The sequence below is a fragment of the Neomonachus schauinslandi genome, chromosome 1 (assembly GCF_002201575.2).
Source record: "Neomonachus schauinslandi chromosome 1, ASM220157v2, whole genome shotgun sequence".
Classification (NCBI taxonomy): domain Eukaryota; kingdom Metazoa; phylum Chordata; class Mammalia; order Carnivora; family Phocidae; genus Neomonachus; species Neomonachus schauinslandi.
Window position 1 is genome coordinate 47516876 of NC_058403.1, and position 12833 is coordinate 47529708.

At 34.2% G+C, this 12833-nt stretch overlaps 1 protein-coding gene across 1 annotated transcript in view; it reads right to left on the bottom strand.

Moving 5' to 3' along the window:
- Nucleotides 1-2623: 2623 nt before the first annotated feature.
- Nucleotides 2624-12833, bottom strand: part of SENP7 (SUMO specific peptidase 7) — a 140537-nt gene continuing 130327 nt past the window's right edge. Inside the window, exons 20-24 of the mRNA XM_021692359.2 lie at nt 12522-12574; nt 7283-7326; nt 7121-7189; nt 6330-6480; nt 2624-4466 (exon numbers count right to left, since the gene is read on the bottom strand). Coding sequence (XP_021548034.2) covers nt 4329-4466; nt 6330-6480; nt 7121-7189; nt 7283-7326; nt 12522-12574 — 455 coding nt within the window. The 3' untranslated portion in view covers nt 2624-4328. The remainder of the gene's footprint in view (nt 4467-6329; nt 6481-7120; nt 7190-7282; nt 7327-12521; nt 12575-12833) is intronic.

Sequence of the window (12833 nt, forward strand, 5' to 3'; positions counted from 1 at the left end):
TTGGGCCAAAATCAAAGGAATGAGGAGAAGCCAAAATCCTTAACTTGAGCACCCGAAAAGACTTGAAACTTCCAGTAACGAATTATTATAGGAAAGGTCTAACATTTAAGAGTTTATGTTTGAGAACTGATATTCTAAAACCATTATAAATTAGCTTAAATAAAAATGGTGTCCTTTCAAAATACCTCTCACTTCTTTTCTGAAATAACCAGCACAGCTATGAAAGCAGAAGAGATAAGCTAATTAGAACAGATGGGGAGAGACAATTTCTTTATTCTAATCTAGCCAGCTAAGCTCTTTACGGACGCTTTCTTTGCCTTTAACAAGCAGTCCACTTAAAAACAATGTTTCACATATAATTCACAGAGTTTTACAATTTTTCTGAATCTATTAGTTGAACCTGATAGATTCACAAGTTCTCTGGGTTCTTCTAGGGCCTATGATTTTTTTTTTTTTTAAGATTTATTTATTTATTTTGGGGGGGGCGGTGGCAGACGGAGAGAGAGTCTTAAGCAGACTCCATGCTGAGTGCAGAGCCCAACGCAGGGCTCAATCTCACAACCCTGAGATCACGACCTGAGCCAAAACTACGAGTCAGGAGCTCAACCGACTATGACACTCAGGTGCCCCTAGGGCCTATGATTTGTAAGCATAAGATTTATAAGCCCAGACTGTACCTATCTACTTCAGAAATACAGAGCTAGGTACAAAACTAGCTCTAGCTAGTTTTCCTGGAGCTATTTCTTTTTGGCATATTTACTGTCATGTAAATTTCTCTCCTTGATAAAAAACTTGAAAATCAGGGACGTCTGGGTGGCCCAGTCGGTTAAGCATCTGCCTTTGGCCCAGGTCATGATCCCAGGGTCCTGGGATTGAGTCCCGCATCAGCCTCCCTGCTCAGCAGGAAGCCTGCTTCCCCCTCTCTCTCTCCCTCTGCCTGCCGCTCCCCCTGCTTGTGCTCTCTCTGACAAATAAATAAAATCTATAAAAAAAATAAATTTGAACATCTTTGGTTATAACCACTTAATGTCTTCTTCCTTATATATAAAATGGGATAGGAATAGTAAAGCTAACTCATGATAGAGCTGTTGTGAGGACTGAATTAGTTAATACACAGAAAATGCTTAGAATAGTGCCTGGTACATACTAAGCATACAATAAAAATGATAGCCACATGATAACTATGTTGCTTAATTAGCTATTAAACATGAGGTCTGGTGTGTTTATGTACATCAGGAACTCTTAACCAAGAAAGTGTATCTTTTACCACAATGGGACCAGATAAAATTCTTTGTATTAGGACAGCTGTTTTTAATCAAATAAACCTAGAATAAAGCAATTAAATTAGTCAAAGTTTCTGGGAAAGCTAGGATTTACTATCAAATAGCACTGGATTTACATCTTATGTCATGTACCTCTAGTGAAGTTCTCTGGAAAAAAAAAAAAAGTTTTGTGAAGATCTATAAAGCACATTTCTCTTGAGGATCCTAAAATAGTCCCGACCCCAATTTCTTCAGCCCCCAAAAGGGATGCACTCAGTTGTAAGAGAAGAGACTAGCTGGGTGGGTGTAGACCATACCAGCATAAGGAAGCCTTATACCCACAAAAGCTTGTCTTTTAATGGCCTCTGAGCAAAGTTTCCAAATTTCCACAAGGACAAGTTCAGTTAAAAGAGACTCTACAGAAGGAAGGAAAAGCCTATGTTTTCCAATAAAGTTTTATATAGTTCTGGTCAAGCAGGCCTTCAGAGTATGCATGTCTACTCACAGTTCTCCCAGACCATAGTTCAACAATTAGAGACCATTTTCACAATTAAAAAAAATACTGAATACAAATGACATTCCACATTTATTTTAGCTCAGTACATTTCCAAAGAAACATTATTGAAAGAAAGAAAACCCTAGATAATTTGCTATGAAGGAAAGGCTTAAGCTTGGTGTTAAGCCAAAAGCAATTACAGCATAAATGAACAATTTTATATGATTAAAAAGTAGGTGACACTGGAAAGATGAGGACAGCACATAGATTGGAACCAGATTAGAAAGGGCTCTGTATGACAAGAGCCCTATTTTTTCCCATAACATAAAAGGAAAACAAGCCGATTATAAGAGGCATTAAACTTTTTCTAAGTCCTACTTAAGTGATTGGATAGGAGTCAAAAAAAAAAAACTTACTACTTTTTTTATCCCAAGAGTTGTAAATTAAAAATAGTATTATCTTCTCTGGGAAGACTTTCCCTGTCCAGTGACAACTCTCTTACTACCTTTTTACCACCTCTCACTCACACATACACACACAGCTAGGATGAACTCCCTCCTGAGCTCCCAAGAAACTCTATTACAGTTTTTACTAGGAATATTAAAACTATTCATATGTCCATTTCTCCCACTAGGCTAAAAATGACTCAAGAATAAAAGCTGCAGTTCATTTTTTTGTACCTAGCAAACTGCTTATTAATAGATGCTCCAAAAATGTTTCCTGAATGAACAAATTAACTATATGCCTGTTAAAGTAAAAAGAAAAATTAATCTAAGCATCAGTTATGAGATATGAACTGGAAATCATAAATTTGAAAATTTATTTCTAAGAATGGCTCATGTTTCTTAAGAAAATTACACCTCAATTTAATGAATTGGAAATGTGTTTAATATAAAATGTTGATATTCAACACATTATTTCCACATGAATTTAGGAAAATGAATTTTAAACAATCTTCAAAACATGATAAAGGACAGTGGTACCTTTGAAAAACATACAAACAAAAAAGTTAAGAAGTCACAAGAAGATGTATTACATACTTGCTTTCCCAAAATTAGATGTACAAAATAATTAATAGTCATTTTAAAAAGTCCCCTCCCATATACACACAAATTGGGAATGAAAACATGTAATTATAACCATCTTTATAAGAAATCTCCAAAAGACAAATATCTTTAACAATATAAAGATGGTGACAAGATTAACAAAAACTCAAAAACACTGAGGCTTAACTGACAACCTCAAATTCACATGATTTTGAAATAAAATGTGCCAATTTTTACCTTTATCTTAAATTGCCTTTGCCTCACTGCTTTATATACAGTTAACAATATAAATCCAAGAGATGCTTAAAACAGAAGATCAAAATAATACTCTTAGAAAACATGTTTCTTATCTGAGAAAATACAGTATCATTGTCCCCTCAAAATTTTCCTGATAACATTAAAAGGTTGTGAAGTCCTTAATCATATAATACCACCATTATCACATGAATTCAAAACTGTTACCTGAACATTTAATAAAAACTTATGCTCCATAGGGATCATAGGTCTCTAAAAACTACCATCTAAAAATATAAAAGCAATTCTAGCAATCTGGCTTTTCAGATGAATACCGGGTAAACAGAAGTAGCTATAAAATTATATATTTAGTTCTAACAATTAATAAATAAGATTTTGGGGGTGTTTTTTAATTAAAGTTATGAGGACACCAATTTTATCTTATGTACTTACAGAAACTGTGTATATACATTCTAAGATATCAGAGTAGGATAGAAGTCAATATTGATAAAGCTATACCTCAAACTAAGTTGAGCTACATATGTAATTTTTAAAAACCTATTTTGGACAGTTAACATTTTTTTGTTCCAAATTTCATTCTGAATGAATGAACTAAATCTTCAGATTCCCACATATGACATCAAAAGAAAAAGAGAACATATAACAATTACAGCAGAGTAACAGTTCCATTTAGCAACTGAGAAAAATAAGCTGCGCTTTGAAAGAGTCAGTTTTTATCATCTCCTAACATCATGTCCTCTTTTACACTATACAGAAGGGATGCCGTAAATGGCATTTTCTGAAGCCTTAATACTAAATTCTTCTTTAAAAAAATACACAGTATTCATACTGCATGCTTGAGCTGCAAAGAATAGAATTACAATATAATGTGACTTGTCAACAAACTTGACAAGCACTGGGGCTGGCACCAGGGAGGACCAAACTCCCCTCAACTCCCATTTATATGGAAGTACAGATCACATAGTTTTATTATCTACAAAAACATTCCCACATTTACATATGCTATTGCATAATCAGAAGCATATTTAATCAGAAAAATATCAAATATTTATGAAATTTTAATTTCTATCTAATAAGTTTATATCACCCCCATTTTCCACTGCATCTATGAGATCTCAACAATCTAATAATATCTTATATATTTTAGATACTGTTCAATGACTTATAAAACTACCACAAGTTATTTTCTTCTCTGTGAGCTAGCACAAATGCTGTAAGCGGCTTTCCAGTAATCTTATAGAACATCTGTGTCATGTTTGTACAGATTAACTAACTACTGCTGCCCTTCTGTTGCTGTAAATGAAGTTTCAAAATGAGCTCTCGAATATCCTCCCGCTTGGTCTTTATTACATGACGAGGAAACCATTTCTCCAAATGAATTGGAAGTTCAAAATTAACAATAGGATCCTAATGAAAGAAAAGAAAGAATGCAATCACTTTAGCAGTACAATTCAAATGTTTTAATTTCATTTTTTTTTAAGATTTTATTTATTTGACAGAGAGACACAGCGAGAGAGGGAACACAAGCAGGGGGAGTGGGAGAGGGAGAAGCAGGCCTCCCACAGAGCAGGGAGCCCGATGCGGGGCTCGATCCCAGGACCCTGGGATCATGACCTGAGCTGAAGGCAGACACTTAACAACTGAGCCACCCAGGCGCCCTTGTTTTAATTTCATCTTACAAGAAATGAGAAACTGCTAACTTTTTAAAATAACAGCTTTACTGAGATATAATTCATATACTATATAATTCACCTAAAACTATGTATTACCATTCCTTCCCAATTATACCATAAGTTCTAACTGTATACTATAACCCTTATATGCTAAAAGTACCTTTGGTACTAGTCAAAAAAACCCTACTCCTATACCATTTTCATAACACCACACCAAAAAATGGGGCTGGTTGCCAAGACAACCAGCAATTCAATTAGAGGGTTGGAACTTTCAGTCTCACCCACCCCTGACCTCCAGAGAGGGGAGAGGGGCTTCACAAATAATGTTGGTAATGACTGAAGTAATGAGTGGACAGTTTAAAAAGCAAAGAGTGATTCCTTGCTTTTAAAATTTCTTCCGGGGCACCTGGGTGGCTCAGTCATTAAGCGTCTGCCTTCGGCTCACATAATGATCCCACGGTCTTGGGATCAAGCCCCGCATCAGGCTCCCTGCTCGGCGGGAAGCCTTCTTCTCCCTCTCCACTCCCCCTGCTTGTGTTCCCTCTCTAGCTGTCTCTCTCTCTCTCTGTGTCACATAAATAGAGAAATCTCTAATAAAATAAAATAAAATTTCTTCCTTAATACTGCTACCTATAGTATCACTGATGAGCTAGAAAGTAACACTCATGCTTATTATTGTATTTATCTAGCTTATGGTTTTCTGAGCCTCTTGAATATATGTCTTTTTTTTTTAAGATTTTATTTATTTGAGAGAGAGAGAGAATGAGTGCTCACACAGAAGGAGAGTGAGAGGGAGAAGCAGACTCCCTGCTGAGCAAGGAGCCCAACATGGGACTCGATCCCTGGACCCTGAAATCATGACATGAACCAAAGGCAGATACTCAACCGACTGAGCCACCCAGTCTTTTAGTTTTGAAATTTTTTCTTCAAATTTTTGTCTGCCTTTCTCTTTCTCCCAACCTAATCCTTCTGGAACTCTAATTACATGCAAATTACACTTTTTGACTTGTATCACACTTGTCTCCTATATTCTGTTCTTTCTTTATGTTCTTTTTTTCTCTTTAAAATATAGTGGAATTCCTTCTATTGCCCTTTTTCTTTTTCCAAGTTCTAATCCTGTCTTGTGCTGAATCCAAGTCTGCTATTAAACCCAACCAATAAGTTTATTTTTCTTTTTCTTCTAAGTTTTTATTTATATTCCACTTAGTTAACATACAGTATAATATTAGTTTCAGGTGTAGGATTTAGGGATTCATCACACATATACAACACCCAATGCTCATCACAACAAACGTCATTAAGTTCTTAATTTCAGATACATTATGCATTTTCAGCTCTAGAAAGTCCACTTGATTTTTTTTAGTAGATTCCATCTCTATCCATTTTGTTCATCTTTGACTATTTTTCTCTAACATATTATTCAAATAATTTTAAAGTTCTTATCTGTTAAATAACTCCAATATCTGGATTATATGTGGTTTTATTTTTTTTTCTTTCTTGATTACCTGTAATATTTCCTTGCTTCTTTGCTCACCCAGTAATTTGTGATTATATGCTGGTAATTGTGAATAAAAAATTTATTTTCATCTTTACATACCTTAAAGAAGCTCTCCACATATTGCAGTAAATATACTCCACAATCACTGCTGTTATCTTGTTTAGGAACTTTAGGACATAGGTCCACCATGTTTGTTTTGCTGAATTCACGATGAGTTTTTCGTTTAACTTCCCACTCTACCTCTAAATACCTTGAATCATCAAAAAGTAGAATGATTCTACTATTATTCAACACAAAGATGGAAAAACATTTGCTGCCAGATGTGTTGCCTCAAGCCAAATTTAACAGTACAAATTATAGTATGTGAGGCCTCAAGGGTTACTACTTAAAAGAAAATCATCTGAGTTTTAAACTAAAATCTAGACTTTTTTCAACAACTCAACTTCATAATTCACACAAACTCATTTATATCATGAAGTAAACTGATAAATTATTTTAAAACTTTAGTTGCTAGCTATTTCCAGATACTAAATTACAAAATTACACACACACACAATAAAAATGTGAAAAACTTCTTACTTTTTCTAAAATGATACTTCTGATAACCAATAATATCTGCAATGCTCCTTTGTAAAATTATACTTATTATTCAGTTATGAATACAAATTCTGAATTTGCTTTCAATATATACAAGTTAATATTTGAGAAATATTAATACTTGAGTATTAACATATAATAGGGGATATTAATTATTGATTAGATTTGTAGACCTCATCTAAATACATAATAAAATATAATTCCTGATATAGTCTTTTCAGTAATTCTTATAGTAGCTTCAAAATTATTGAGATTTTAGATAACAGAGTGAGGGTAAAATTGTCATTACTTACTCTCGTAAATTCTGAACTGTGTTTTGTATAGAAGCAGCTTTCAAGGAATCTAGTATGAGAATGCATGGTCTATGAAAAGCAAAAAAGAAATCAAGGTGTACATATCTCCATAGAGAATAAATTTAAATATCTGAAAAAACTATTATAACAGCATGTACCTACCTTTTACACATTTTCTTTGGTATTGATGTATTCGTCTCAGTACTCTGAAATAACAGGAATTTTTATGACTTTGCAATTAAAACCAATTTGAATAAATTAATATGCAGTTACTCTTTAAAATGTTTGAAATACTCTGAAATTAAAATTTCAAGTAAGAGCTCTTTTCATCATCTAAAGTGAGCCAACATCATTTTTTCAGAAATTCACTGATTTATTTTCTTATACTGACCTTACACACTTTTACATGTGGCCTCAAGAAGTTATGACACTTTAACATAGCCTAAAAACAGCCTAGAATTTTAATTACTTCTATTCAGAGTTACCATCTTAAGCAAAGATAAACAAGTTAATTTAACCTACCCTTACATACATTTTCTAACTCAACATATGATGTTGGTGGAGACAAATTTGAGAAACAACAGATCAAATTTAAGCAGATTTCTTTTGTGAAAAACTTCTCAATACCTTTATTATTCTAATGTAACAGTGAATTTTTAAGAGAGAATAAGACACAGGGCTTACCCAACTTAACTGACCTTACAATCCTTTTATCATAATCTGCACCTTAGAACAAGTGTTCCAAGGAACCTAATCTGGAAGCCTGTTTCTTTTTTTTTTTTTTAAGATTTTATTTATTTATTTGACAGAGAGAGAGAGAGACTGTGAAGTGTGAGGTGGAAGGCAGAGGGAGAAGGAAAAGCAGGCTCCCTGCTGAGCAAGGAGCCTGACACAGGGCTCCATCCCAGGATGCTGGGATTGTGACCCGAGCCGAAGGTAGACGCTTAACCAACTAAGCCACCCAGGAACCCCTGGGAAGCCTGTTTCTATAAGCAAGAAGAAACTCCCCTATTGTGTCACTGTTAGAGCAGAAAAGGAAACTTCCTTCCTTCTGCCCACCCTATACCAGTAACAGTAAAGAAATAAGCCTATGCCAGGATAGGAAGGCTGCTGCTCTCTGTACCTACAAAAAAAAAAAAAAAAAAAATCACTAGGTGGCTACCTTAGTCAATTAAGACACCAAATCTAGACCATGCATACCAGCTTGGAGGTCCATAAAAGAAAAGTTCATGAAACACAAAAATGTGAAGGCTAAACAACATACTACTAAATAACTGGGTCAACAAAGAACTCAAAGAGGAAATAAAAAAAATACATGGAGACAAATGAAAACACAATAGTCAAAAATCTTTGGGAGGCTATTAGTTTATAGCAATATATGTCTACCTCAAAAAACAAGAAAAATCTCAAATAAACAATCTAACTTTACACCTAAAGAAACTAGAAAAGAAAGCTCCAACAAAGCCCAAACCTAGAAGGAAATAATAAAGCTCAGGTTGAAAATAAATGAAACAAAAACTAAAAAGAAAAACAATAGAAAAGATTAATGAAACCAAGAGCTGGGTCTTTGAAAATATAAACAAAATGATAAACCTATACCCAGATTCATCAAGACAAAAGACAGAGGACTCAAATAAAACCAGAAATGAAAGATGAGAAATAACAACACCCAAGAAATGCAAGGGATTATAAAAACTACTAGGAAAACTTAAATGCCAAAAAACTGGACAACCTAGAAGAAATGAATAAATTCCTAGAAACACACAATCTTCCAAAAATGAATCAGAAAGAAATAGAAAATCTAAACAGACCAATTACTAATAATGAAACTGAATCAGTAATCAAAAAACAAGCAAAAAGTTGATGACCAGATAGATTCATAGATGATTCTACAGAACATTTAAAGAAGAGTTAGGGGGTGCCTGGGTGGTTCAGTCAGTTAAACGACCAGCTCTTGGTTTTGGCTCAGGTCATGATCTCAGGATCATGAGATCGAGCCCCACATTGGGCTCTGCACTCAGTGTGGAGTCTGTTTGTCCCTCTCCCTCTACTCCCTCTCTCTCTCTCAAAAATAAATATTTTTTAAAAAAAATAAAGAAGAGTTAGTATCTATTCTCCTCAAACTATTCCAAAAAAATAGAAGGGAAGCTTCCAAACTCATTCTATGAGGCCAGCATTACTCTGATACTGAAACCAGACAAAAACACTAAAAAAAAAAAAGAAAACTGTAAGCCAATATCTCTGATGAACACAGATGCAAAAATCATCAACAAAATATTAACAAATTGAATTCAACACTACATTAAAAGAATCATTCACCTCAATTAAGTGGAATTTATTCCAGGTATGCAAGGATGGTTCGGTATCCACAAATCAACCAATGTGACACATCGCATTAACAAATTAAAGGATAAAAACTATATGATCATCTTAATAGATGCAGAAAAAGCACTGGACAAAATTCAACATCCATTCATGATGAACACTTTCAACATAGAGGGAACATAGCTCAACAACATCATAAAGTTCATGTATGACAGCCCATAGCTAACATCATACTTATGGGGAAAGCTAAAAGCTTTTCCTCTAAGACCAGGAACAAAGATGTCCACTCTCACCACTTTTATTCAACATAGTATTGGAAGTCCAGCAATCAGACAAGACAAGAAATAAAAAGCAACCAAACTGGGGCGCCTGGGTGGCTCAGTCGTTAAGCGTCTGCCTTGGGCTCAGGTCATGATCCCAGATTCCTGGGATCGAGCCCCGCATCGGGCTCCCTGCTCCACGGGAAGCCTGCTTCTCCCTCTCCCTCTCCCCCTGCTTGTGTTCCCTCTCTCGCTGTGTCTCTCTCTGTCAAATAAATAAATAAAATCTTTAAAAAAAAAAAAAAAGCAACCAAACTGGTAAGGTAAAAGTAAAACTGTCACTATATGCAGATGACACACTATATATAGAAAACCCTAAAGACTGCACCAAAAACTATTATAATTGATAAATGAAATCAGTAAAGTTGCAAGACACAAAATTAATATACAGAAATCTGCTGCATTTCTATACATTAATAACAAAATAGCAGAAATAGAAACTAAGAAAACAATCCCATTTACAATTATACCAAAACAACAACAACAACAACAACAAAACCTAGGAATAAACAATCTAGGAGGTGAAAGATCTGTCCTGGGAAAATGTAAAATACTGATGAAAGAAATTGAAGACAAATAAACAAATGGAAAGATATACCATGTTCATGGATTTGTTAAAATGTCCATACCACACAAAGTAATCTACAGATTCAATGCAATCCCTATCAAAATACCAATAGTATTTTTCACAGAACTAGTAAAAATAATCCTAAAATTTGTATGGAGCCACAAAAGAACCCAAATAGCCAAAGCAATCTTGAGAAAGAAGAACAAAGCTGGAGGTATCTCAACCTCAGATTTTAAGCTATACTACAAAGCTAGAGTAATCAAAACAGTATGGTTCTGCCACAAAAAGAGACACACAGATCAATGGAACAGGATAGAGAGCACAGGAATAAACCCACACCTACATGGTCAATTAATCTACAACAAAGGAGGCAAGAATATAAAATGGGGAAAAGACCATCTCTTCAATTAAACGGTTCAGGAAAACTGGACCGCAAAAGAATGAAACTGGACCACTTTCTTACACCATACACAAAATTCAACTTAAAGACCTAAATGTGAGACCTGAAACCATAAACCTACTTCAAGAAAACATGGGCAGTACTCTTGGACATCAGCCTTAGCAACATTTTTTGAGATTTATCTCCTTAGGCAAGGGAAACAAAAACAAAAATAAACTATTGGGACTACATCAAAATAAAAAGCTTTTGCACAGCAAAAGAAACAATCAACAAAATGAAAAGGCAATCTAGTGAATGGGAGAAGATATTTGCCAAAGATACATCTCATAAGGGTTAATATCCAAAATACATAAAGAGCTTATACAATTCAACACACACACAAAAATCCAATTAAAGATGGGCAGAGGATCTGAATAGATATAAGAAGACCTACAGATGGCCAACAAACACATGAAAAAATGTTCAACATCACTAATCATCAGGGAAATGCAAATCAAAACCACAACGAAATACCACCTTACACCTGCCAGAAATCAAAAAAGACAAAAAATAACAAGTGTTGGTGAGAATGTGAAGAAAAAGGAATCCTCATAAACTATTGGTGAGAATGTAAATTGGTTTTCTACAACCACTGTGGAAAACAATATGGAGTTTCCTCAAAAAATTAAAAAGAGAAATACCATACGATCCAATAATTCCACCACTCAGTATTTACCCAAAGAAAGTGAAAACACTAATTTGAAAAGATATGTGCACCATTATGTTTACTGCAGCATTATTTACAATGGCCAAGATATGGAAGCAGTCCAAGTGCCCATCAATAGACGAATGGATAAAGAAGATGTGCTGTGTGTGTGTACACACACACACAAACACACACACACACACACACACGGAGAGGACTATTACTCAGCCATAAAAACGAATGAAATCTTGTCATTTGCAATGACATGGATGGAGCTAGAGGGTACTATGCTAAGTGAAATAACTCAGGCTGAGAAAGACAAATACTGTAAGATTTTACTCATATGTGAAATCTAAAAAAACAAATGAATAAACAAAAAAAGCAGAATCAGACCTATAAATACAGAGAACAAACTGATGGTTGCCAGAGGGGAGGAGGGTCAGGGGATGGGCAAAATGGGTGAAGGGGAGTGGGAGATACAAGCTTCTAGTTATGGAATAAATAAACCACAGAAATAAAAGTCACAGCATAAGGAATATGGTCAATGATACTCTAATAGCATTATATGGTGACAGATGGTGGCTACGTCTGTGGTAAGCATAGCATAACATTTAAACTTGTCAAATCACTATGTTGTACACCTGAAACTAATGTTAACAGTGTATGTCAACTAATTTTTAAATATATATTAAATATTTTTATATTTATATTAATTATTTTATATTAATTATATTGTTTTATAATATATGGATTATATTAATATAAATATATTAAATATTTTATATGTATATATGGTTGTTTAGGTTACTAATTACACTAGCTAAAAAGAAATGCTGACATATGAAGAATAAAAGTACATCTGAAAAGGAACCAACCAAAATGACCAAATAAATTACTAAATAAACAAATGAAAAAAGTTAAAGTAAGCTAAACAAATGCAAGAAGAATGATAATTTCTCTTCTTCTCTTTCCTATCCCCATAAAATACATCAAAGAACCATAAAACAGCACAATTTATTATGGTCCAACATCCATCCTCACTATGCCCTATTTTACAGATAAAATTACATTCAAGAGTTTTCCTTCTAAAAGAACATACTTACTTGGGAATCCTCTGTGCCCAAAGACAGTGTTGAAGTAGTATGTAGATCACTATCTAGTTAGAAATAATAAAGCCGTTATGAGTGTTTATTTTATGTTTAATGCAAAGTATTTAGATGTGGTTTGGGCCAGTATTAATGATAATGGCTATTAATAATTCTGCTTACTGTTTAGACTACAGCTATAAAACACATAATTTTCACTTTTTTTCCCCAAAAAAGTAGGCTTATTTGCTTACTTAATTAAGATTTGGGCTGTAACATAAGAAAAATCATGGAAGAATTTTAAGAGATCTGCTATTACCTACCCAATTT